Below are 24,802 nucleotides of genomic sequence, written 5' to 3' on the forward strand. Positions count from 1 at the left end.
GAACGAAACGAAACGAAACCCAACCCAACCAACTCGGCGCGGTCGCTGCATTCTTCGTCCTCAAGCCTTGCGCCCTGCGCTGCAGCGGCTAAAACCTCCTTGATCGCGGCGAAAACCCGCGAAACCCCAACCGCCGCTCGCCGTCGCCGCCGTCGCCGCCATGGCCTCCATGGAGCCCTTGAACCGGTGCGGATCCTCCCACTGTGCTCCCCTCCGTGTATCCATGCTGCATTGATGATAGTTGGCATCTGCGGGAGGTGTAATTTTATTGGTTTTGGTTTGGGGATTTTTGGCTGGCATGGCAGGATGGTGAGGATGGTGGCGCGCGCATTCTACGACGACGTCTCGCTGGCCAGAGACCCCAAGTCCGCTCGCGGCGACAACTGTGGGCTTGCCGTCGTTGTCCTCGAAGCCCTCGGCAGGTGAGAGTGAGATCAAACCTAAATCCTGAACCAAAGCTTTGACCTCGGTGCTGTCGCTTATCAATGTGCCCTGTTGCGTGTGTTTCTGTTCCTTACATGTTCTGTTGGTTTCATTTACCTGATTGATTGATGATGCTAGTTGCTAGCGCCAATGAGGAAACCTTCATGTTGAATACTGCTCTTCACTCTTGGCCTCTTGCGATTTTAGGCAAGGAGAATTTACAGTAACAGATAATTAATGCAGACTTTTTGTGCCTGTGCATTGTCAAATTTATGGCATATGGTCCAGGATTTATTTTTCAAGGTTAAATTGATTATTTCGTTTCTTAAAGCAGGTTGGCCACAACGTCCTGTTCAGTGCTCAAACAAGCATTGGTAATGTAGATCCAGTTTTTGAAGATTTTTTTCAGAGTGAATGATGAACGATTTTGTTATGATCCCTTAGGTACTGTTTTGGTGTAACTGCTGCTCATGGTTTGTCGTTTATCAAATCTATGGCATCTAGAATTGATAGCTTCATTCCAAATATGCAACTTGAAATAATGGTTAATCACCACTATCACCAACTAGATCCAGTTTGTATACAACATTATGAAACAAATAATTTCTTATGACTCATTATCCATGTGGAACTGCTGAGAGAACATTTTCCCTCCTAATCCATATAAGTAGTGCTACATGGTACTCGTTGATGTCCCACATTTTCTTTTTATAATGCTGCTTGCTCAGTTTTGACTACTATGCCCTTACGTCTGTATTCATTTTTTTTCTCCTCCTTAATCCTATCTTTCGCACCCCGGAGTGTACATCCTCTGTCAAGCCTAATAAAATTTTCCTATAGTGTATGTGTAATGTTTTCGGGCTTGTGTGAGGAGGCGGCTTCCACTCCTCACTCTCTCTTACTATAACTCTTCTTCCTTTATTCAATGCATGAGGCAGTGCCCCTGCCCTTTCGCAAATAAGAAAATTTTGGTTACTAGAGATGGAAATCAGCAATTGGAGAAGCTGCTTCAATTGTCCAACTCTGATCACAAAGAGTTTAGTCTTCTTAGTAAATCTATTATCTTTCTTCTGTCTCTCTCTCTGAAACATTTTTTCTCTCATTTCAATATTTATTATCTTCTTTCGTGTGTAACTAATTATATATTTATATGTAGTGCCAATGCACAATTGTGATACTTTTTTTTACCACAGGCGGCGCCAGTGGGTCCGAGAGGAAGATTTGGCTAAAGCATTAAAGATTTCCTCTAAGCAACTGCGCCGCATTCTCCAGTTTTTTGAAGAAGAGAAGCTGGTGAGAAGATGTCATCGGAAGGAGGTTAGAAATTTCTGAGAGAAAGTTGTTCTCATTTTTGCATAGCCTTTTTTTTTTATTCTAGCATGGAATCGCCATCTACTCCACTTAAAACAGAAGTTGTTAATTTATTAGTAGTTTCTGAAAGCAAGACCTGATAGAAGAGTGAGACAACGATTGCGGCCTCTCAGTTTGGCACTGTAGGATATGCCACCCACTCCCAATGTGAGTAGTGAATCGCCACTATTAAAGATTGCGCATCTCTAGCATTTGTCATGTTGGGGTCTTTTTGCAAAATGTTTACATTTCTATTTTCTCTCTACCTGTTTTGCCCTCAGCCATTTTCCACTTATCCTAAAAAGTAAAAACTGCCGACCACTTTCCAACCGAGTCAAGATGTCAAGATATTCTACAAATTATCCACATTTATATGCAGTGGTGTTATTATTTTATTTCTTTAGACTATAGAATGAGTGCCAGAAATATGTTTTTGAGCACCTACTTCACATAAGCTTGTACGTGATTAGTGGAAATACATGGGAAATGAATTAGTTGCATAACTATATTTGGTGCATTAATGACTTGTATAATCTTACATGGACAAATCAGAAAAGTTCAGCAGAACTTAGGTGGGACTTCAATAAATGAAATTTTATGTCATGTATATTTCATCTGTGTTTTGATACTGCAGAGGCATAAACATGTGTGTGCTATGCTCTTTTTTATAGTCCATATTAAACATTTTCCCATTTTCCGGAATATGCATATTTCGTTAAATCTGACTATCTATGTGTGCCATGGATTTTTTGTTGTTTTTTGTGATGGTTGTTGTATAGGGCTCTTTAGATACCATTTGCGCCACACACTCTTGTATAGTCATTTTCTTACAGATATGAAGGCCGCTCTGTTTTCCTATGTACTAAAAAATTTAGCCTTCTATTTACACTGTTTTGCTTGGCACACTGAATCACTTCGTGTGTGCAGTATTGCTAAATAAGGAGTAACTTTAGGTTCACTTTATGAACATAAGCATCCAAAGAGCTTAAGACAATCAACATTCACAGGATCATTAATGACAGCATGAGGTGACCTGAACATTGCTTGAACTCTTTTGTTTTCTGGGTTGTGTGGTCGGAGGTGCAATCAATATGAACATCCAGGAGTCATCTTTGTTTGTTAATCTGATTCTCAGTTTTTTTTTTGCCCCTTCTCACCTTGTGTTGTTTTATGTCATAGCAGTAACCAAAAGGAGTAAACATATATAACGATGTCTCTGCCACCGCTGGTGATGTGCATCCTTTTACTAAGGGAGGAGAGAAAGCAAAGATGCACACACATTCCTACTGTTGTTTGGACTATGCTCAGGTTACTTATCGATTGAACATATAATCTTCAATACAATTGCTTCTCTAATGACGTTTTTTTCTGACTCTTGGGGTGGGATCGCCCCCCCCCCCACCTCTCTTAACGAAATGACGCGTAATTCTCTTGCGTGTTTGAGGGAAAAAATACTTCTCTAATGAAAGAGAAACTTGTTTGCTGAAATCTTTCGCATAAACAAGATATTTGACTTTTCACATTGATCCACAAAGCACATGTGTGGGACATGTAGCATTGTAGCACTATATCTATTTCTTATGTTTTTACGTGTGGTAGAGCTCACTGAGATTTGATATAGACTCTGTGCATGGAAACTTGTTTAACATTATAAGATGTGAACACTTGGACTTAATGCAATGTTTTGTACCGAATAATAAAGAAATCATTAATCACATCTTAGGGGTATAACTGAACTATAATTAGAAAACCGCATGGGCCAAAAATCACACAAGCGGACCTTCTCATATAAATTACTTCAATTGAACATTGCAGTTTTTCAGCATGCATGGTGGGTGTTTTGATTAAATTGGTTTCTCTTCCATAGGTTGGCAAAATCTAAGTCATTTGGCTTTATTAGAATTATTAGGACAGAATCCTACTGAAAATTTGTTGAACAGAAAGTGAGATAAAATCTGTCTCTCACCACAGCGTTAGAGATAACATTATCCATCTTCAGTCTTAGAATAAAATCTGCTTGTACCTTACCCATCCCATGATCCAAAAACATCTTTTGATCTGGTCATAATCTGATATAGATTGTAATGTGCATATTTTTCTGAAATACAGGTGTATGATGTTGTAAGATATAGGATACACCGCATGAGGAAAAAATTGAAAGATGGCTTAGATGACAGAGATACAGTTCAGCATTATGTGTGTCCTAATTGTAAAAGAAGGTACTAAGTATACTTCTGATTATTCTGGATCTATAGTACCACATAAAAAAATGAAGCTTACATTATTGTCTCTGTTGAACCATAGGTATTCAGCATTTGATGCACTGCAACTTGTCAGCGATATGGATGACTATTTTCACTGCGAGCATTGCAAAGGAGAACTTCGTCCAGAAAGTGAAAAGCTTACTTTGGATGAAATTGTGTGTGGTGGTGGCAATGCAATAAAGCATACGCACGATAAACTGAAGGATATGCAGCAAAGAATGGAGGTTATTACTTTTTATTCAGTTAGAAATTTGTTACCAAATTTGGGAGCATAGATCAAACATAAATGATGTTAGAATTGTTCAGTTTTTAGTACAGCTTACATACTATAACTATCGGAAAATAATTAAATTTGTTTTACATTGGTCAGAAAAACTAAATTAGTGAATCTGCATTTTGGCCAATAATCAGATTGCTATCCAGTAAATTGTGCATAAACTTTCTATAAATTTTTACATTGCACATAGACAATACATAGTTTAGCATCTCTCTAACCATTATCGCATTTGTGATAATAGCACGATAACAATATAGCATTTCATTGTTGTGAGAAGGACTTTCTTTGATATGAACCATATATATAGTTTCAACATCTATAGCAAAGATGAAAATATTTCTATATATATTGGTTATGTCATCTATGAAGCATCACTTCGCTGATCACTTGTATATGTTTATGATTCAGCTAATGCATTTTTCTCGTATATAAAATAAATACAACGGTGTATGTTCTCCCATATTGGCTAAGCGTGTCCCTCAAGATGCTGACTGCAAGGAAGTTTTTAGCTTAAACATGGATGGCAAAGTGCATGTTCTAGAATCTTGATGATAGTGTGGATTGTGATGCTGCGTTTTATAGATTTCTGCTCTAACATTTGAACATGCATGAATGCAGGAGCAATTGAAACCACTAATAGCAGTACTTGACAGGGTAAAGGATCTTCCTTTTCCATCTTTTATGAGTTTGCAAGATTGGGAAAGAGCAACTATAGGGGCATCTGCAAATGGTGCAGTTGGTTCATCTCAGAATTCAGAAGGGCGATACAGCAGTAAACCAATGCCCTTCCTTGGGGAAACAGAGGTAAGCCTGGTATATGCATTGAGCTGTATTCATTAGAACTAAAGGTGCAAATTTAGATAAATGTGGAGCCAATAAAGGCAACATTGATTGAGGCATATAGCATGACCATGGTGTTATGCTGGGAATACTGCTAGAATTTCTATGCTTCCTGAAACATCTACTAGCTTTCTAGATTGGAATAAAATGGTTTGATTATTAGGATTTGCCCCTGTAAGTACTAATCGTGAAATTTACTTCATTTAAACTAGATATTGCACTGCCTGATTAATCCAATTCTCCTTTCCAGGTTGAAGTTAATTTCTTAGGAAGTACTGGTGCACAGGAAGGTGTTGAATCTGGTATGGAAAGTATAAAGCCACAGCACTCATGGATGAATCGTAAGCGCACAGTCCTCGCGGGGGAACATAAAGAAGAAAACAACAACACTGCAAATCTGGATCAAAGTTCAGAAGCCAAGAGTGACAAGAAACAGCTCTCAGAGGAAGATGAGATGAAGAGCATACAGGTGATCTGATAAAATTTGCATTTCAATATCAATTATAAGTTTCACAATCAAGAACTATCTAGTAGAGTGAATGTTAAATATAAATTCACCTTTTATTTAATGCTGTAGGAGGCATACGCAAAAGCTTATTATGAGGCTATCCAGAAAAGGCAGGAAGATGAGGGCAAAAGGGCGATACAAGAAGAAAGCCTAGCATGTATTTCTGACCAGCCATTTGCTTCTGATGCACAGTTTGAGAGGCGGTTGGGTGCCAAATCAAAACGTGATGATGGTGGTGAATCTGGTGATGATGGCATTGAATTGAAAGTGAGGCAATCAACAGGTATTTCTTGATCAAAACTTGTGTTCCTATCTATAATTTCACATAAGAGCCAAAAAAATTTCTGTAAAATATTAATCAACAACTATTCTAGCTGTAGTCTAGCATTTTCTAGTAATCTAATTACATACCCCTTGTATTTCTATAATGAAAAGGTAATTGTTTGTTATCATTTTTTGAATTTATATGATATTACCACCATTTTTTTTGTTTCACAGACTTGTGGTTGAGTTAGCTAATTATATGGCCCGATTTATATATGTCAAAAATGTTAGTCATACAATGTTTTGAACTGAAAGCTCACTGGTGCGATGTTTTTTAACATGTCGACTTTCATCTTATCTTTTAGTGTGTTGACTTTGGATCTAATGTGTCTGTAGGAAATATAGAAGAGGTATATAAGTTTGCTGATCTGAATGTGGAGACCCAAGAAGTAAGTTGTAATGATTATGAATGGGAAGAGGGCTGAAGAATTGCTTACTTCCTTAATGTCAGAATGTGCTAAGTGGTCCAAGTTTGAAACACTGGGACAGTAGGACTGATGGCTCAAGTTTGATACATTACCAATGGTTGGACATTTAATCACAGTATTCATACCGTGAGTATATGAAACTAGTTTGACTTAAATCAACTAAAAATGAATTCTGCCTTCCGCACTTTGCTTTTCAAGCTTGTGGAGAAGAACTGTATACCTCCTGCTGAGTAGTCAAATGCTACAATTTCTGAGGATCAGTAGCGAATGATACACTGGTCTTCGCTTGTGTATAAGTAGCCATTAGAAAAGGGACACCAGAAATATATGATGATGTCATTTACCAGTTTTAACACAATATATGATGTGATCTGGGACATAGCAATTGACAAGCTGTAGTTTCAGAGATATGGCACTTGACATAGATAGCATGTTTATACTCATTGTCGCCCCGTGGAGGCCGTGCCTTTATTCGCAACTAGTAATCACGCATGTGCAACTCATATTGAGATCATTGTGGATCATACCTAACATATCATAGGCACGAGACTATTTTTTCCTCTGTAATTGTATATCGTCCAAAGGATAATTTCAGTTAGTTTATACTATACACGATGCAATTAACCAAATTTTTTTTTTTAAAAAACAGCATAACAATTATGCCGGCCGCTCACCGGCTCCCTGTCTACCTATCGTCCCTATCTTGCCTCCGTCATGCCTTCTAGCACTACATCGTTGCCTAGCAACGAAGATTGATCAAATAAGAGGATGGATACACAAAGACCGAATAAATCTATGACCATCTATGACCTATCTAAGCTTACCACTGTACCACGTATCAGAAGTTATTGGTTTATCTAAAACTAAGACTGAAAAAAAAATGCAAGCAAGAGATATGAAATGGGGGTTATATCTTTTGTATGCCAAAACCATTTAAATTACACATTGGCATTTAATAGAATAATCTTTGCAATTATGTGCAAAAGATTCAGTAATTGGTTACTCTTACAAAAAATTTTTAAAAAACCCACCGTAGAGATGCAGGCGCTCATATACACACGCGCACACTCACCCCCTATAAACACGCACGCACACCTTACTCATATAAGTACATTTGAAGATTAGGCAGGCATATCATAAAATTGACGAAGTCACAATAGTGGTCTCGCTGTTGACGGGTACATTGCCTATTATTGAAAGAATAATTAGCCGTAAATCTAAATACACATGCCAAGTTTACAATTTGAACTCAGGTAGGCAGGTTACGAAACAAGAGGCCTTACCAACTCAATTCGCTAGAACTATGCCGCGATAAGCATAATTTCTATAATAAAAATAACAAATAAATAGTTAAGTTGACAATTTTGAAATATGAAATAAAATTTCAAATTTTGATTTGTGAGCTTCCAAACTTTGAGTTGAAAGTTTTAAAAATTTGAATTGGAGGTTTCAAATTTTAGTAGAAACTTTACTCGAAATTTTCAAATTTAAATTTATTTGAAAGCACACAATATAAAAAAAGGAAATGGAGTTGAAAAGAAAATGTCCTTATTCGGCCTGGAGTGGAAGAGAAAAAAACTGCGAAAATGCCGCACATTGGACGCCCAATGGGTGGGAGAAAAATCGGGCGCCGCGCCTCCCGCCGCCCACACGCGCTCCATGCATCTCCACCACGCTCCATGTGTCCCCCACCACGCGTGTCCCCATTGCAACCGTCGTCCCGATATAACGAAAACGCCCTATTAAGGGAATTCGTTTCATTTTTTATTTCACCAACAATGTTTCAGCAAGTATACTCGTGATGTTTTACTATGTATGGATGAAATGTTGCAGTGGATTTTTGTACCGTTTAATATTTTCCATCTTGATGGACACGTGGTTTGTTGATGTACACGGGATTTAAGTGTTGCAATGGCTTTAAATCGTTTGTTGTATACATTGAACCAAATTGTTTCATGTAGCCATCTGAGCATGTTTCACTTTTTTTAAGAATTGAAATGTTCTTTCGTTATTGCTGAAACATTGAGGGTGAAACATCGCCCATTTTTTGAAAACCGTTGTTTCATACGTTGTAGCAAAATGTTTCATGAGGTGATTTGGTTGTGTTTCAGCTTTTTACCATATTGAAACATTTTCGATTTACTTAGTGAAACAATTCCGGTCTATAATGGAATAACGCTCGATTTTTTTTTTAAAAAAATCAGGCGTCCAATTTGCAGGAGCCTCGAACAAACCGGCGTGGGAGAGGAAAAAAAAAAGAAAAAAAAGGAAAAGGCCCGCGTGGGCTGAGCGTGCGCCGGTTCACGTAGCCTTTCAGCTCACCGAGTTCTCCTGTTCCTTCCGGCGCAAGGAGGGGGAGAGGAGAGGAAGTTTGGGTCGAGTCCAACGGTCCGAACTCCGAAGTCCAAAGAGGGCAGGTCGAGTTGGGTGATTCGGATTTCGGGGTAGCCATTTTTCTCCTCGGTTTCTCCTCTCCTCAACTCAAGCCTCCGCGCCACGCTGCGCGGCCGGCTAAAATCCTCCGCCGCTCGCCGCTCGCCGTCGTCCTCCGCCTCCGCCGCCATGGACACCATGGAGCAGTTAAATCGGTGAGGTCCCTTCCCCTTCGCCTTCCTCTCCATATGCCCCTCCCCTGCTTCGTACTTCGGCTTCTAGGGGTTTAGGAGGTTTACTGGGTTTCGGTTTGGCAACTTGGTTTGGTAGGTTGGTGAGGATGGTGGCGCGAGGATTCTATGAGGACGTCTCGCTTGAGGAAGACCAGTCCAAACCCAACGGCAGCGGCAGCTGTGGGATTGTCGTCGTCGTCCTCGATGCCCTCACCAGGTGAGATCGCTTAATCCTGAGCCAGACCCGGAGCCCTGACCTTGGTGGTGTGCCGTGCTGCTTGTGTTGTTGTGAGTGTGTCCGCCCTTCGGTGTTGGTGGGGATGCGATTACCTAATTGATGAATGATGATGCGAGTGCCAATGGGGGATTGGCTTTTGTGGTTTTTTAGGCTACGTTTTTTGGGAGTCCCACTAGTAGAACAATGGGTGGCCGAGTTGGTTAATTCACTGCTCAGATTTACTGTAAAAGGTTAACAGTGATAAGGAATAATCAGTGCAGACCTCTATGTATTGTTGGATTTATGGGATGCTGTTGCAGGGTATTTATCAGGGTGGTGTTTTTGTAGCATTGATAATTAATGTGATTCCATTATCTTGTACTCACAACTTCTCTAAGTGAAAGGTGCATGAGCAGTTCTATGAGCCTTTAGGTACTGATTTAGTGCAACTTTTATCTTCTTTTCTTTTTTGCCTCAGGCAACAGTGGGTCCGGGAGGAAGATTTAGCAAGAAGTCTGATGATTCCATTCAACCGATTGCGTCAGATTACCCATTTTCTCGAACAGCAGAAATTAGTGAGAAGATACTATCGGAAGGAAGTTAGTCCATTCTTTCGTCCTATGTAGTCTTTTTTATTCATATATGGAGGCATGCTCTGTTTACTGTGTACTAAAAAAATGTCATCTGTTTAAACTGGTTTTCTTACAGTAATCGATCATTTATCAACAGCACATTGTGCATGCAGCACTATTGAAATAAGTAGGAGCAACTTTAGGTTAAATTTATGTAGGTAAGCATCCAAAGGGTTTAATATATTTACAGAATCATTAATGGTAGCATCAGAATTCAGGAGAGCTGAACTTGCTTCTTTTGTTTCGTTGGTGGGTCTGGTAGATGCAATCCATATGTATAATTGTATAAGTTTTGATCGACTAGTCCCTTGCTTTCCTTCTGACCTTGTGTTGTTTTCGGCGCAGGCAATACATGATGCAAGCATTTCAACTGCCTCACCCTCCCATGTTTCGCATGATGCCCATCTTGTTCCTACCAATGTAGCTGGGAAATTGAAGATGATCATGCAGCCCTACTGTTGCTTACACTATGGGCAGGTTATTTATCAAACACGCATCTTTTTTCAAAGATATTGCTCGTCTAGAGAAAAACAAAATTTATGTGTTTTGCATATACAAGGTCTTTTGCATGCTGACCTTCATTACAAGAGTACAAAACTTTTGTGTTTGCAACTAATGATGACCTTCACATAGTATTTATCATGTCCTTATATATGGGATAACACAATGAGCTTTATATACCTCTGAAAACATAAACTTGTTTGACACTGTAAGCAGTTGGACTCATGCAGTGTATCAAAGTTTAGGCAATCAGTAATTGCATCTTAGGGATACTATCGAACTGTAATTAGACAACTGGATACCAGAATATCCTTTTCTGTTACCATGTGATGGCAACACAGAATAGTCAATTTCATGATATAACCATTTGCCTAAATGAGGTCAGGCAGTAGTTATGAAGAACCTGAAGTTCTTTTAAAACTTCACAAAAATGAAGAAGCTGGTTGACTTCTTTCTACATGTTTCTTGAATATTGCTTTTTTTTTCTTTTTCTGCTCTTAGCATAATGCTAAACAGGTTGAGTAATGTGCTGGTAGTTTCATTTTCAGCTACTGGCTCATGTTTAATGTAGGCTATAACCTATAAGCAAAGTCCTATCCAATTTTCCAAACCCCTTTAATCTAATCTGGTAAAGATTGTTTTCATTGTGTATGTTTTTCTTGAATGCAGGTGTATGATGTCACACTGTATAGGATCCACGAGATGAAGAAGAAATTAAAGGATGAATTAGATGGAAACTACATGATTCAGAACTATGTGTGCCCTAACTGTGAGAGGAGGTAGTAAAGCTTAATTTTGATTGTTATATGGACATATAGTACCACCTAAAAGATTTTAGCACAGCTGTCATTTCTGTGTTGAGCTGTAGGTATTCATCCCTCAATGCACTGGATCTTGTAAGCCATATTGATAACAATTTTCACTGCAAGCATTGCAATGAAGAATTGAGTCAAGACTTTGGAGATCTTGCTTGGGGAGGAAGGGGGGGTGATGGTGATAATGCCAGAAGAGACAGGCATGCAAAACTGAAAGATTTTCTGCAAAGAATGGAGGTTGCTCCCTTTTTTGCAAGAAACAAACATTTGATTTTCTGCACATCAAATGTTAATGATGTAATGCCAAAATTGTTCAACTTGTAGTAAAAAATATAAATTGTAATTACTTGAATAGCAAATGAACTTGTTTTTCAATGGTTTGTTTCCTTGTAATGAAAGGGCCTTCTCTTTTCAGAGAGTGACTAAATTATTATGTCTGCATTCAGCAATAATCATTCTGTTATGCAGGAAATTGTGCATAAACTTTCAATAAATGTTTTTAATACATGAATATATGAGAAAGGACAACACTAGTGGGGCATCTCTATACCTATTAAGAAATTTTGAAGATATTGGCTCGGTATTATTTTTGCCTGAAGGTGCAGACTGAAAGGAAGTTCTATTCTTACTCTTGGATGTCCAAGTTTATACTTGTTCCAATCTTGATCATCTTGTGTTTTGCACTTCATTTGTATTACATATTTCTATTCTTTAATATTATTTGAATCTGTACTGATGCAGCATCAGATGGAGCGCCTAATATCACAATTGAACAAGGTAAAAGATCTAGATTTTCCAGAGTTTCTGGCTTTGGAAACATGGGAGCGCAATATGAGAGAACCTGCAGGTGGTGATGATGTCAGCAGACCAATGCTCTTCCTTGGAGAGGTAATGGTAAGCCTGTTATCGAGTAAAGTTTAATTACATTACTACCTCCATCCTACAATACTAGTTGCTTTGAGTTTTTGTTTGTAACGTTTGATCATTCGTCTTATTCAAAAGATTGTGAAATTATTATTTATTTTGTTTGTGACTTGCTTTATTATCAAAAGTTAAGTATGACTTATCATTTTTATATTTGTATTAATTTTTCAAATAAGACGAATGGTTAAACATTGCAAAATATTTTTATATTTTCAAATAAGACTAATTTTTGCACTATTTATTATATTTGCACTAATATTTCTATTCTTACTATTTTTTGAATGACATTAATTTCTATATTAAATTTTGAATAATGCGTGTATATTTGACAAACAGTCACATGAACATCAAAAAGGCAGTGCATCATGCATTGATGCCGATGAAGAGATTTTTGAATTTCGTGTGCAAGATGCAAGACCGATACCTTCATTTGTCATTAGGAAAGATATCAACCATACGGAAGATAAGGAAGAGCAGCTATGACAAATACAGGTAATGCATGTTAAAAAGATAGCACAGTTTGTTAAAAGGATAGCACAAATGATGACACCAGTTAGGCTAGAATTAATCAATGTCAGTCTCCCCTAATTGAGTGAACTTTCCATACCAACATCTCAAGGTCTGTTTTTCCATTTTTACTCTCCACTAGTTTCCATTAAGCATTCTTCATTTCAAGGCTAGAATTAATTCAGGCATGTTTCTCTGACCAACCATTTACTTCTCAAGCACAGCATGAGCGGCAATTTGGTGCCAAGTGGAAACGGGATGATAATGATGCATGTATGCTTTGATGAGAGTGACCTAGTGTAGCACTTACAAGTATTTCAACTGAGCTTAAATACTTGAGTTCAGCCAAAAGCTTTGTTCCGACCTGTGTCTGGAGATGAGTCCATTAATAAATACACCATACAAATTAAATCTACTTCCACATTTAACGTTGTAGCTGTAGTCTCCTTCTTTCTTGATGTTTCTAAACTCCTAGTTATCTAATTGCATGTCCTTTTGTCTTAGTATAATAGAAAAAGAAACATGGTCTGGTACTTTTCCTGTCTTGTAAATGATATTACCACCATATTTACTTGCAGTTCAGTTAGCCACTGAAATGATCTGATCTGTATGAATTCCATGATGAGTTATAGAACGTTTGTAACTGAAATTTAATAGATGGGGGTATATCTTATGTTCTTAACATGTTGCCTTTGACTGATGTATCATAAATGTGTTGGGCATGGATCTAACATATTTAAACTAATACAGGGAACAAGCTTGAGAGATGTGCTATATATGCGAACAAGCAGACTAGAATTTTGAGACCCAAGCGTGATCAGATGGTGATGAAGACTTTATAGATGGTGATGATATAGATATGTAAATCATGTAAATACGAATTTTGCCCTTTCTGCCTTTCTTTTTTTTTTCGAGACAAAGCCATTTCTGCGTTTTCGCCTTATGTGTCTATAAAAGAACTTACATTCGTAAAATGCTCAAATTTGTAAAGGTAACATTACTGCATGTCTGCATCCAGTAACGAAAAGTATGGTCGCGTTCTTTGTTGCTTGCACATAGTAATTGTAGGATGCTCGTGCAAGTTGATGGATGATGACGTGAGACTGTAATGATGATTTGCTGACCAGTTTTAACACAGCAATACTATATGATGTTATCTGGACTTCCCAGTTATGGCAAATTGTACTTACATATGTGTTTGATCGCCATCACTGAGATTGTTTTGCAATAAGGTTTGTTCCAAACAAGTGCCTCTAAGAGCGGCCGTATACATATTGTACGTTTCATGGAACTCCCTACTCCCCAAGAAATTAGGTGGAGCCTCCTTACTAGAAGGCTATGTACAAACTGAAACACAAAAATTGAAATAAGTTCTGACTAGATTCTTGCATAAGCAACTACAGCTATACTCAGGATTCTGGTATTTGGTCAGTGTAACCCCTCTCCCTCGTTTTCCGCGTGCACGCTTTTTAAACTACTAAACGGTGCGATTTTTGCAAAAAGTTTCTATATGAAAGTTGCTTTAAAAATCAAATTAATCCATTTTTGAAAAAAATAGCTAATACTTAATTAATCGTGCAATAATGCATGCTTCGTTTTGCGTGCCGACGGCCACCACGTGACAAAACTTTTAGGCTAATTAATATCCTCATGTGACCACTACTACATGATAGATTTTCCCCGTGCGCCGGGTTATCGCCCGCACGGGAAAATGCCCGCACGGGAAAATGCATTTTCCCGTGCGTGCGTCTTAATCCGACTGTACGGGATAATCCTCATTATCCCGTACGGTCGACTTAAGAGGATCGCACGGAAAAATCAATTTTCACGCGCGGGCCTTTTAACTGGACCGCACAGAAAAATACCTATCTCCTTTCCCTTCCACCCACCTCAAATTTTTGACATATCCTCTCTCTTCCTTTTTTTCCCCTTTATTCTACCTTAACCACTCATCTCTCCCTACCTTGTCTCTATACTCTACCTCCTCCTCCCCTCCTCCGTCACCACCTTATCTCTATTCTCTACCTCCTCTTCCCCTCCTCCATCACCAGGCGTCCGCGGCGGCCCCTTCCACATGCGCGGCGAGGCGGCGAGCAGCGAGCGGGTGGCGACGAGTAGGGATGAAAACGGTCGGAAACGATCGGAAAACAGCCTCAACCATTTCCGTAACCATATTTTTCTCGGAAACGAAATCGGAAACGGTAAAGTCGGAAACGAAAACGATATCGGAAATATCGGAAAACCGGAAACGAAACAATACGGACGGAAACATGTCGGTACAGATCGGAAACCGGTAATAAATACGGAAACATTAAACTATAAAAACATATATTTAACTTTACATAAGTATGTTATATATATACATAAATTCAAGCTTATACTATATAAATTATAAATTAACTTCATTTTAGCCATGTACAAAAGTTAGAGATTTATTGAAGAGTTATTCAATCTATAAGCTGTGGGTCAAGTATAGACATGTCCTATAATATCGACATATTTAGAATACGGTAATTACCATATTATAAGAAACGGTAATTTCCGCAAGAATACGGTAAATACGGAAATGATAGGTATAACAGCAAAACTATTTCCATTTTCATTTCCATATTTTTTACCATTTCCATTTTTGTTTCGGTCGATTACCATTTCTATATGGCTCGGCCGGTAGAAAGTTGAAAACGAACGCCGGTCGACCGGTAATTACCGTTACCGTTTTCACCCCTAGCGACGAGCGGGGCGGCGGCAAGCGGGCGGTCATCCCCGCACAGCAAGGAGACGCAATGGCCTCCTCCACGGGGTGGTGGTGGTGGCACAGACCCGGCGGGCGGCGCGGCGGCCATCCCGCACGGCGAGGCGACGCGGCGGCCGCTGCCGCCGACGACGAGGAGGAGAAGGCGCCGGCCGGGAGTGGTGCCGCCATTGCCGCTGCTCGACCACTCCTCCCCTCCTCTCCACGCTCGCGCATAGAGATGGCAATGGTGAATTCACCGTCGGGGGTCACCGCCGCGTCCCCGTCACCGCGGTTTAAAAATTTCACCATCCCCGCCCCCGTCAACCACGACGGGGGTACATTTTCTCCAGCCCCAATCACCACGCGGTGATTTTTTCCCCGTGGTGACCCCGTATCAATTAGGGATTAGGGATTGTAGCATGAGCTGACCTTGCATCGTCGCTTACCGGGGGGCGGAGGCCGAAGCCATGGTCGGCCGTCGGCGGATGGCGTGCTGGCGATGGACGACGTGCGGGCGAGTGACGACGGAAGGCGCTGGCGGATGTTGATGGCGACGGCGGCTCCCGGTGACGACGGCTACAGGCGCCGCGCCTGACTGCGCGTGGACGGAGGCTCCCGGCGGCGCGTGGACGGAGGCTCCTGCCGACGGCGGCTCCCGACGGTGCATCGACGGGCGCCCGCGCCGCGCGAGAGAAGGCAGCGAGCGGCGGTGCGCCTAGCTCTCGGCGGATTGACGGTGCACGGTGGCGTGCCTGACTCCCGAGCTTCCCGGCGGACTAGCGGACGACGGTGGTGGGCTGGTGGCTGCGTGCGGATCTGGAGGATTTGGTATTTTGGGTAGAGAATTTGAAGTTGACTGGTTGACTTAGGATTAGAAGTTATATATGCCTGTTAAATGGGCTTTAGTATTATGGGCCAAAACATGTAAAAAGTCTAAAATTAGTCCTCTATACAGTAAAGTCGGGTCACCGTGGGGAGCGGGGACGGGGAATGGTTCACCGTCCCCGCCCCCGTCATCCCCGATGGTGAGAGTATTGTAACCATTTTATTCCCCATGGTGAATACATATTAACCATCCCCGTCACCTAATAGGTGAATTCACCGCGGGAAACGGTGAACGGGGCCCATTGCCATCTCTACTCGCGCGAGGCGGTTGGGAGCGGCGACGGCTGCCCACCGCCCGGATCTGACGGCGGGGTGTCCGGATCTAGGGTTAGGGTTTCCATTTTTTGAAATTTTATTTTTTTTTGGATTTTTTATTTTCCCTTGCTGGCGACATAAGCACCCGCAAGATTTTCGCGTGCGGGTGGCGCACCCGCACGACGGGCGAATCTACCGCACACAAAAATCAAAACAACGGCATGCAAAAATAGCTATTGTAGCAATGGACAAAACATAAGCATTATTGGCACGGCCGCTGGTTAACAACAGCCACGATGTCAACTGAAACAAACAAAACATTGGCTCCATATGCCTCGCAGCAACATAAGCATTGTACTAGTAATTGAAGATTAAAATAAACAGCTTTGCCTCCATAAGCACTAGTCTTGAAACAGATCCACTGGAGTCTGGAAATACGATTCTACTTTTACATCGATAGCAAATACAACGGATCTGTTGGTGAACCGAAACATAAATAGCATCATCAGCAGCTTTGAACCTGCTGCTGCTTGGGCAGCGCGTAGCGGCAGAGAGGGCAGAGGCAGCTATCCCTGAGCCAACGGAAGAGGCAGTTCTCGTGGAAGGAGTGGTTACACGGCATCGTCCTCAGCCTGTCTTTCTCCTCGAAGTCGCTGAGGCACACGGCGCACTCCTCCTGCCTCGCGTCGCACGCCTTCGTCAGCGCGAGGCCCAGGAGGACATCGCGCGACACGGCGTGTACTCGAGCGTACTTGCTCGGCGGCTGCATCGGGGCATCCCCGTCGGCGGCGCGGCGACGTCGTCCTATCACGGGCGTTGGCATGGACGAAGGACGAGGCCTGATGACTCGGCCAGCCCAGTACACCTCTCCATGGTACACCACTCGATAGAACTCTTGTAGCATGTCGCGGATGCTCCGGGCATCGCTATTGGGGTCGATTCCTAGGCGTTGGAGCGTGCGGTGGAATCTCACTGGAACTCGTGCTGCTGCCGCTGCCGGATCCATCCATCTCCCGGCGCTACGGACTATGGTGTGGATACTAGGGTCGACTCCCAATTCTCGGAGTAGGTCTTCAAATGTTTCTGCCGAGTATGGATCAGGAAGTGGCGCCGCCAACTGCGCCGCCCGAGAATCCATCAATCTGCGAGCCGGCGGATCCATCGCCTGCAGCAGTCAGACCAGCTTTTGCGTTGTTGCAACAACTGGATGAGTACCAGATTTTTATTATAGTCGACGATGTGAGGGACAACGAGATTGATTAGGACTCGGATTCGATCGGAGTCGGAGTAATCCACGCAATCTTGATCACTGTCTACGTATACCTGCTTCATCTGAACGTATATACGTCCGGTTCCTAGTACTCGTAGTAGGTATTTTTGTCTCCCGTACAACTAAGACCCATCGCACGTATGCACGGTTGAATTCCTGGCAGCCCAACAAATCAAGCATTGCATGCCTCAACGGATTGACACGTACACACTTCAAATGTTAATCGCAAGACAGCTGAGCCAGTGACATACGGGAAACTATCTCGATCCCTCGAGAGAATGTCCGCTCGTCTTTCTTCTATGAGATGTAGAAGTTGAATTTAAAAAAAATAAGAAGATGTGTTATTATGTGATGTATCAAGATAGTTTCCCTCGAGAGAATATTTGTAGAGTGATGTATCACATAATAACACATCTTCTTATTTTTTTAAAACTTTTTTATAACCATTTGAGTAATACGCAAATAACGAGGGCCCCTCGAGCAATCAAAATCCACTCCTAGTGACATACTCTATACAATACATGTACACAAGCGGCACCGGCCATGCTATATATACATGAACCATTGCCACCATCCATTCATCACTCAAGAGCATCGTTTATCTATCTGTCTAACCAGATTGATACAATGGAAGTGCAGGTCAAGAGGACTTTGGTCGTGCCGCCGCCGCCGACATGCGAGACGGAGGAGGTGCCGCTTACCGTGTTCGACCTCGTCGCGCCGACGTACCACGTCACCGTCCTCTTCGCCTTCTCGCCTCCCAACCCGACCACCCGCGCCCTCCTCGACGCTCTCTCCGCCATGCTCCCGCACTTCCCGCTCCTCACCGCGCGCCTCGAGCGCCGCGGCGCCCGTCGCCGCCCGTTCTTCGTCACGGGCAGAGGTGGCGCCGGCGCACTCGTCGTGGAGGCCGAGGTGTCGTCCGAGCTCGCTGACCACCTCCCGCTCGCGCCGTCGCCGGAGCTCGCGCGCCTCCACCCGCCGGTCAACACGGACGCGCCGACGCCGCATGTGCTGCTGGTGCAGATCAACCGGTTCGCGTGCGGCGGCCTCGTGGTCACCTTACATACCAATTAGATATGGTATCGCAATGAATTAACGGGCACATAATTTTCACTTAAAACTAATATTGCTCTTACATGCTCCCACCAAAAATGTTATTGCTAAGCCATTGTTTGATACTGTTGACCGAATACAGTCATATCAAATTTATCATGGCACTACAAAGGAAACTCAGTTTCACACTAGAGTCAATCGAAGTACAAAATACTTAATATTGCCAACCACTGTCAGTAGTATGTAGCCTTCAGGCACATTTGTGGAAAAGATTAGCTGAGGAGTGGAAGGTAACTTATCAGTGGCAGGTAAGAAACTTTTCATTAAATCTATTATTCAAGCCTTGTCTACCTACACGATGAGGATTTTCAAATTGCCAGCATCGTTACAAGAGGAGTTCATGCAAATGACACGATAATATTGGTGGGGAGCAGAACATGGTAAAGATAATATTGGTGGGGAGCAGAAAATGGTAAAATAAGAGCGCACTGGTGCTCTTGGGAGAATATGTTATTGTCCAACGGTGTGGGAGGCTTAAGTTTGAGAGATAGCAGCTTTTCAACCAAACTCTATCCTCTCGGCAAGCATGCCGAGTTTTCTGTCTAGATAGTTTACTGCAATGCTTCTGAAGTGAAATACTTTCCATCAGGTAACCTGTTGATACAGTTTTTGCTGGCAATGCATTCTCACCTAGAGAGCTACTCCCTCCGTTTCACAATGTAAGTCATTCTAGTATTTTCACTAGAAATATTGATGTTAATGAATCTAGATAGATATATATGTCTAGATTCATTAATATCAATATGAATGTGGGAAATACTAGAATGTCTTACATTGTGAAACGGAGGGAGTATTGAACAGTGCAATTGCTTAAAAAGGGCATTATTATGAGGATTGGTTCAGGAGAGATGGTTAGGGTGTGGCTGGATAACTGGATAACACAAGAACACTTCCTGAATTTGATTACTCGCCAGCGGTGTTCAACAGTAAGAATAGTTTCGAATCTTATAGACTCTACTAGTTGTGAATGGCTACCTAATGTAGTTTCGAATCTTATAGACCCTACTAGTTGTGAATGGTTACCTAATGTGATTAATTAGGAGTTCTTGCCAATTGATGCTGAAGAAATTCTTAAGATAAGGATCCACAAGAGGCCAGTCGATGATGTAGTGGCATGGCATTTTGAGAAAACAGGTATCTTTTCAGTCAAAAGTGCATACAGTTAGTAGTTTAAGAAGGGACAGACCTTCCTACAAATATAATTGGCAAGCTGAGGTACCACCGAAGGTTAAAATTTTGCATGGAGGTTGGCTTGTGATGAACACCGTGGCTACTAATACTTTCTCTGGCAGTGTTATGGAGGATGCTATGGAGGATAACTTATCATGCAGTGGTTAATTGTCCCCACTCTAGAACATTTACTACGTGGTATGCGGTAGCACTAGACTTTGCCAAAGGATGAAACCTCTGGTCCAGATTGGTTCTTATTATTAATGGATAGAATATCTGTCGATGAAAAAGCTAATTAATGTTTGTGTTTTGGAAGAATTGGAATGTAAGAAATGATTTTTTTTGCGGGAATGTAAGAAATGATATTACTCATGGAAAAGGGGAATTAATTTAGAGGGTGCTATAAGATTGTTGGAAGCAATGCATAACTTGCTAATGTAAATATGTGAACAAGAAGGGAAAGACAGGAAAGGAAAATTTTGATTTTGGGGAGAATTTAAAACTAAAGGCAAAGATACAGACTCCCAACCCTTCGGAAAGATGGGGACCCCCTGATCCTAGTTATTTGAAGTTAAATGTGAATGGCGGTTTCATGGCTGTCATTGGGCGAGCTGGTGAAGGATTTGTGATTAGAGATAGTGCAGGCAATACTCAGTTATCTTCCTGGCATGGCCAGTAAATTGCTCAATGCTGGAAGAAACCGGATTTGCAGCTTGTGTAGAAGGCACCTTAGCTTATCAGTCGTTGCAAACCAAGTATTTATTGGTCTTGTAATTCTGGCTGCATAAGTGATGCAAATGAGTTGTATTTATTGGTCTTGTAATTCTGGCTGCATAAGTGATGCAAATGAGTTGATGAGTTTACTGGGTGGGGTTTGTGTAGCAAAGGTTAAGAGAGACCAAAATAAGGTAGCACATGAGCTAGCTCAGCATGCTATTATACACTACGGCAGTAGTGCTGTTTGGTTAGCTGAGGCTCCAGACTGTGTCAAGCATCTCTTGCTTGAAGATTGTAATGCTTCTTATGTTTAATCAATAAGTCATGGCACTACAAAGGCAACTCATAGTTTCACACTGCAGTCAATCAAAGCACTAAATAGTTAATATTGCCAAGCACTGTCAGTGCCATGTAGTCTTTGTTTTCTTCTATATGCTTTTCTCCATTTTTGTCGCGAGAATAGATATAGAGGCAGTTGTGACTCTATAAACAGGGCGTAAGTATAAAACCAAATTGGATGATCCTTTGTGAATGGATAATTTCTATTTCAAGCAATCTGTGCATTACTTTTATCTGTCATTTTAACCATTATATGAACAACTGCTAGCCAGCTACTGCTAATTGAGTCATCTTAATGGAACATCCACAGGATCCATTGTGATCGTTCCATATTCTAAATCAACACCTCAGACACTACTTGACTCGACCAACACATCTTGCTGTGCACGACACATGACCCATCAGCCCAGTTCTGACAACTATTAAGTGGTTAACTACAAGGGGAACTAATCTATAAGCAACAAGTCCAAAATCCAAAATCACTTAGCACGGGAAAGGGTTCAAAACAATAAAATTTGAGACTGAGTGCCACTATCCAACCCCATATAGCCAAAAAGAAAAAAAAAAGAAAAAACAAGGAGAGAGTATACCTTTTCCTTTGTGCTTTAATAAGGTGAGTCTTTTAGTGGGTGGACTTCAATAATACAATCTTCTGAAGCACGAATGCAAGTTTTTATCTCTTCAAGTTGCTCCACCAGATCTTCCTCACTGTAGTTTTTGTGATGTGAGAGGACAAATTTAGCCAACCTGGAAGCATGTCTTAAGATCCCACGAGCAATGTCCATCTCAGCTGGCCCACCACGAAAACCTTCTAACTCAAAATACTGTATCCGTGTCTTGACACAAGAGACACTACCAAGACCCACAAAAGAGCTATCGAATAGTACATCAGATCCTTTATCATAGACAATACCATCCATCCTCTGCAAAAAAAAAGGGTAACAAAAACAACCATTAATCTACTACAGATATCCAAATAATTTGGATATACATTGAACAAAAGATTGAACATACCCAAATCACAAGCATTGATAATTCTGGAAAACATTCAAGTATATTGCGAAGACTAGCTCTGTGACTTCGTTCTGCAAAGTTCACACCCACTTGGAGTTGCCTGATAGATGAAACACATCGTATCTCCTGCAACAACAAACAAAATTATGTATGACTAACAATCTAAAGGACACACTGAAAGGCTGTTACAAGATGATTAGTTGAGTTATACCTTTGAGATCATTGTGTCATTTAGGGTGACTCGATGACGGCAGCAGAAGGTAATCAATCTCTCTCAAGGAAGGAGCCCCTTTTAATGTGATCGAGATGAAAGATTTTCCTTTCTTTGGTCTAAGGCCCGTGGTCAACAACTTGAGGTTTGGAGCATATTCCACGGAAAGAAAGCCCCCCCTGCTATTCCATATGTGCAGTTCTTGTAGACTCTGTGAATTAACTGTGAGATCTTCCATTGAATAGCCAATGTTGAGCTCAATTAGTGTATTGCTAGTACTGACAAGATAATTTAGATCAGCTCCTCGATATGAGCAACCAATGAGTTGAAGCACGCTTAACGACGAATACTCAAATGACAGAAGGTCAGAATCGAGAATCTTCATAAAACCAACACGAAGAGTTGTGAGGTTAGGAGACAAGAGCTCACTGATAGGAAGTATTGTGCTAACTGGACAACCAATGTTTAGCAATGTGATCTCTACAACAGACTTGTTGGATAGAGTTTCAAACCATTTGACTAGTTGATTGTCATCAGTCCATGTGGTGGAATCTACTCTGAAGTAAGAAACTGGTCCAGGATGATTATCTAGAACATCAGTTATAGCATCTGCCAAATCAGGAATCTCCCCACCTCTATGAACACCAAGAGAATCACTAGCCAGTAACAGTTTCTTATCATGCAAAACGAGGGGGCCACGCATCCAGACGCTATACCAGAAATCAGGAGCCGGTCGCCCAAATTTGTAGAGATCCACATATGGGTTATAGTCATCCTCATACCTGCCCTCAAACCGCGATGCCTCGTCTGTGGGTGTGGGGAGGCTTCCCACTCCAGCGAGATGGCCTTGGACTGCACCCGCGACGGTGCCCTCGCTGTGGGGCTCGTCGTCCGCAGTACCTCCGCCGTGGCCTCCAGCGATGCTGCTGCCTGCTGCGAGGCTTCCATCTCCACGGCGGCGTCCTGAGATGGCGGTGGCCGTGAGGCCTACATCTCCGCCACCGCGCTCCACCTCGCGCGCAGCGCCGCCTTCCCTGAGCCCGCCGGCAGACGAGGAGGCGCCTCGCTCCTGGTGTCCCCCCGTGCCCGTGGTGATGCTGATCTCGACACGGCTGTCGTTGTCGTAGCCGCCTCCCTCCCGTGCTCCTGCGGGAGGTAACAGGAACACGCTCCAGTCGGGCGGATTGGGAAGTACCCAAATGGCCGCCTCCACCGCATCGTCCGTGCGCTCCATCGGCGACGCCACGGATTAGGGCTGTGTTCGTTTGGACGTTTTCCCAGCGCGCTACAGTAACACGGAAAACGAAACGGTTCATTAACACGTGATTAATTAAGTATTAGCTAATTTTTTTTTCAAAAATGGATTAATTTGATTTTTTTAAGCAACTTTTGTATAGAAACTTTTTGCAAAAAAGTACACCGTGTAGTAGTTTGAAAAGCGTGCGCGGGGGCAAAACACTGTAGCGCGCTGGGAAAACGTCCAAACGAAGTCTCCTCAAGATTTCTTCGATGGATTTGGGGATTTGAGCCTTTGCACAGGCACTTTGCGAACGAAACACGAGTTGGGTTTTGCTGAGTTTTGGGGATTAGGGTTTTCAAGAGTGTTTGATTGCGGCTGTTTCTGGTTTTTTTTTCACTACTACAGTACTTTTGTGGTTATGGCTTGTCTATTACTCTATTGTACTGTACAAGCAGGGTTTACCTTACCAGCTGACCGCTAGAATTCGGGCACCTTTGAATCGCAGGATTGAGAAAACAGAGGAATAGGAAAAACGTAGGAATTAAATGCCACACTTATTGGATTCCTATGGGATTTTGAAACACAGAAAAGTCTTCAAACTATCGTTTGATTAGCATACAGGAAAAATACAGGAACCTTAGACACATAAAGAGAAAAACATGAGGTGAGACCTCATCACCTCATGCTTATTTTCCTCCAAAATTGCTCTAGTAAAGTTCATTCCATAGGAATTTCAAAGGAATTGATAGAAAACAATCCTTTGTTTCAAATGACTCTATAGGATTATTTCCCATAGGATAAAATCCTCTAGAATTCCTATGGTTTTTCATTTGATTCAAAGGGGGCCTTCAAGCTCTATCCGTATCATGATTTTCGACCGCTTTTCGATAAATTCCGCTGAATTTTGATCAATTTTAATGTTTGACATTTTGATTTATCGGAAAGCATTAGAAATTCCAATAAAAATAGCGCCACGTCAGAACGTAAAAAAAAAACACGAAAACCGATGGCTCCTCCCAATCCTAGAATTTTATGAACCTCGGTTACAATACCGTGCCCAACAGCACCTCCCAATCCTAGATTTTGGATTTCTTTTAGTTTTAAAATAAACTCCAACAAGTTCTCCATAAAGATACTCAAAAATTGAAAACCCATCTTCACTGATCTCGTTCTCCACAACTCAGAGCATGCCCAGTATAAATACAAAAATTGTTTCAAAATTTATGTTTTTGAAA

General features: G+C 41.7%; 4 protein-coding genes across 8 annotated transcripts; 3 read left to right on the plus strand and 1 right to left on the minus strand.

Annotated features, from left to right (window-relative positions):
• Positions 1–38: 38 nt before the first annotated feature.
• LOC107277854 (uncharacterized) lies at positions 39–6,885 on the plus strand. 4 transcript variants are annotated; one of them, XM_015761059.3, is made up of 9 exons: positions 39–186; positions 306–422; positions 1,617–1,740; positions 3,883–3,992; positions 4,078–4,261; positions 4,933–5,118; positions 5,405–5,623; positions 5,732–5,945; positions 6,323–6,885. In XM_015761059.3, the coding sequence occupies exons 1-9, from the start codon at positions 161–163 to the stop codon at positions 6,409–6,411; spliced, it is 1,269 nt and encodes a 422-aa protein (XP_015616545.1). In that variant the 5' UTR covers positions 39–160; the 3' UTR covers positions 6,412–6,885. The 4 variants fall into 4 exon arrangements, with proteins under 4 accessions (XP_015616545.1, XP_025876838.1, XP_025876840.1 ...); XM_026021053.2 differs by lacking the exons at positions 39–186; positions 306–422 and adding an exon at positions 545–797; XM_026021055.2 differs by lacking the exons at positions 39–186; positions 306–422 and adding an exon at positions 2,956–3,081.
• Positions 6,886–8,848: 1,963 nt separating this feature from the next.
• Positions 8,849–13,663, plus strand: LOC4349720 (transcription initiation factor IIE subunit alpha). 2 transcript variants are annotated; one of them, XM_015761015.3, is made up of 9 exons: positions 8,849–9,002; positions 9,118–9,237; positions 9,716–9,836; positions 10,215–10,346; positions 11,040–11,149; positions 11,239–11,422; positions 11,927–12,079; positions 12,446–12,601; positions 13,367–13,663. In XM_015761015.3, exons 1-8 carry the CDS (start codon positions 8,977–8,979, stop codon positions 12,590–12,592), a joined length of 993 nt encoding a protein of 330 aa, XP_015616501.1. In that variant the 5' UTR covers positions 8,849–8,976; the 3' UTR covers positions 12,593–12,601; positions 13,367–13,663. The 2 variants fall into 2 exon arrangements, with proteins under 2 accessions (XP_015616501.1, XP_025876957.1); XM_026021172.2 differs by having other exon boundaries at positions 11,927–12,073.
• Positions 13,664–16,976: 3,313 nt separating this feature from the next.
• LOC136354249 (uncharacterized) lies at positions 16,977–17,706 on the minus strand. The gene has a single exon (XM_066305945.1). It carries the CDS (start codon positions 17,650–17,652, stop codon positions 16,996–16,998), a length of 657 nt encoding a protein of 218 aa, XP_066162042.1. The 5' UTR covers positions 17,653–17,706; the 3' UTR covers positions 16,977–16,995.
• Positions 17,707–18,387: 681 nt separating this feature from the next.
• On the plus strand, positions 18,388–18,837 carry LOC107279324 (putrescine hydroxycinnamoyltransferase 3-like). Its single transcript, XM_015760610.1, has one exon. It carries the CDS (start codon positions 18,388–18,390, stop codon positions 18,835–18,837), a length of 450 nt encoding a protein of 149 aa, XP_015616096.1.
• Positions 18,838–24,802: the final 5,965 nt, after the last annotated feature.

This window comes from Oryza sativa, chromosome 11 (assembly GCF_034140825.1).
Source record: "Oryza sativa Japonica Group chromosome 11, ASM3414082v1".
In the NCBI taxonomy this organism is placed as follows: Eukaryota; Viridiplantae; Streptophyta; class Magnoliopsida; order Poales; family Poaceae; genus Oryza; species Oryza sativa.

What these genes read in the sequence shown, in the direction of transcription:
- LOC107279324 (XM_015760610.1), top strand. Translation starts at nt 18,388, where the DNA reads ATGGAAGTGCAGGTCAAGAGGACTTTGGTCGTGCCGCCGCCGCCGACA.
- LOC107277854 (XM_015761059.3), top strand. Translation starts at nt 161, where the DNA reads ATGGCCTCCATGGAGCCCTTGAACCG. An exon ending in GTCCTCGAAGCCCTCGGCAG is followed by an intron (nt 423 to 1,616) that starts GTGAGAGTGAGA and finishes TTTTTACCACAG; the next exon opens with GCGGCGCCAGTGGGTCCGAG. An exon ending in CCTTCCTTGGGGAAACAGAG is followed by an intron (nt 5,119 to 5,404) that starts GTAAGCCTGGTA and finishes TCTCCTTTCCAG; the next exon opens with GTTGAAGTTAATTTCTTAGG.
- LOC4349720 (XM_015761015.3), top strand. Translation starts at nt 8,977, where the DNA reads ATGGACACCATGGAGCAGTTAAATCG. An exon ending in GTCCTCGATGCCCTCACCAG is followed by an intron (nt 9,238 to 9,715) that starts GTGAGATCGCTT and finishes TTTTTGCCTCAG; the next exon opens with GCAACAGTGGGTCCGGGAGG. An exon ending in ATTTTCTGCAAAGAATGGAG is followed by an intron (nt 11,423 to 11,926) that starts GTTGCTCCCTTT and finishes GTACTGATGCAG; the next exon opens with CATCAGATGGAGCGCCTAAT.
- LOC136354249 (XM_066305945.1), bottom strand. Translation starts at nt 17,652, where the DNA reads ATGGATCCGCCGGCTCGCAGATTGATGGATTCTCGGGCGGCGCAGTTG.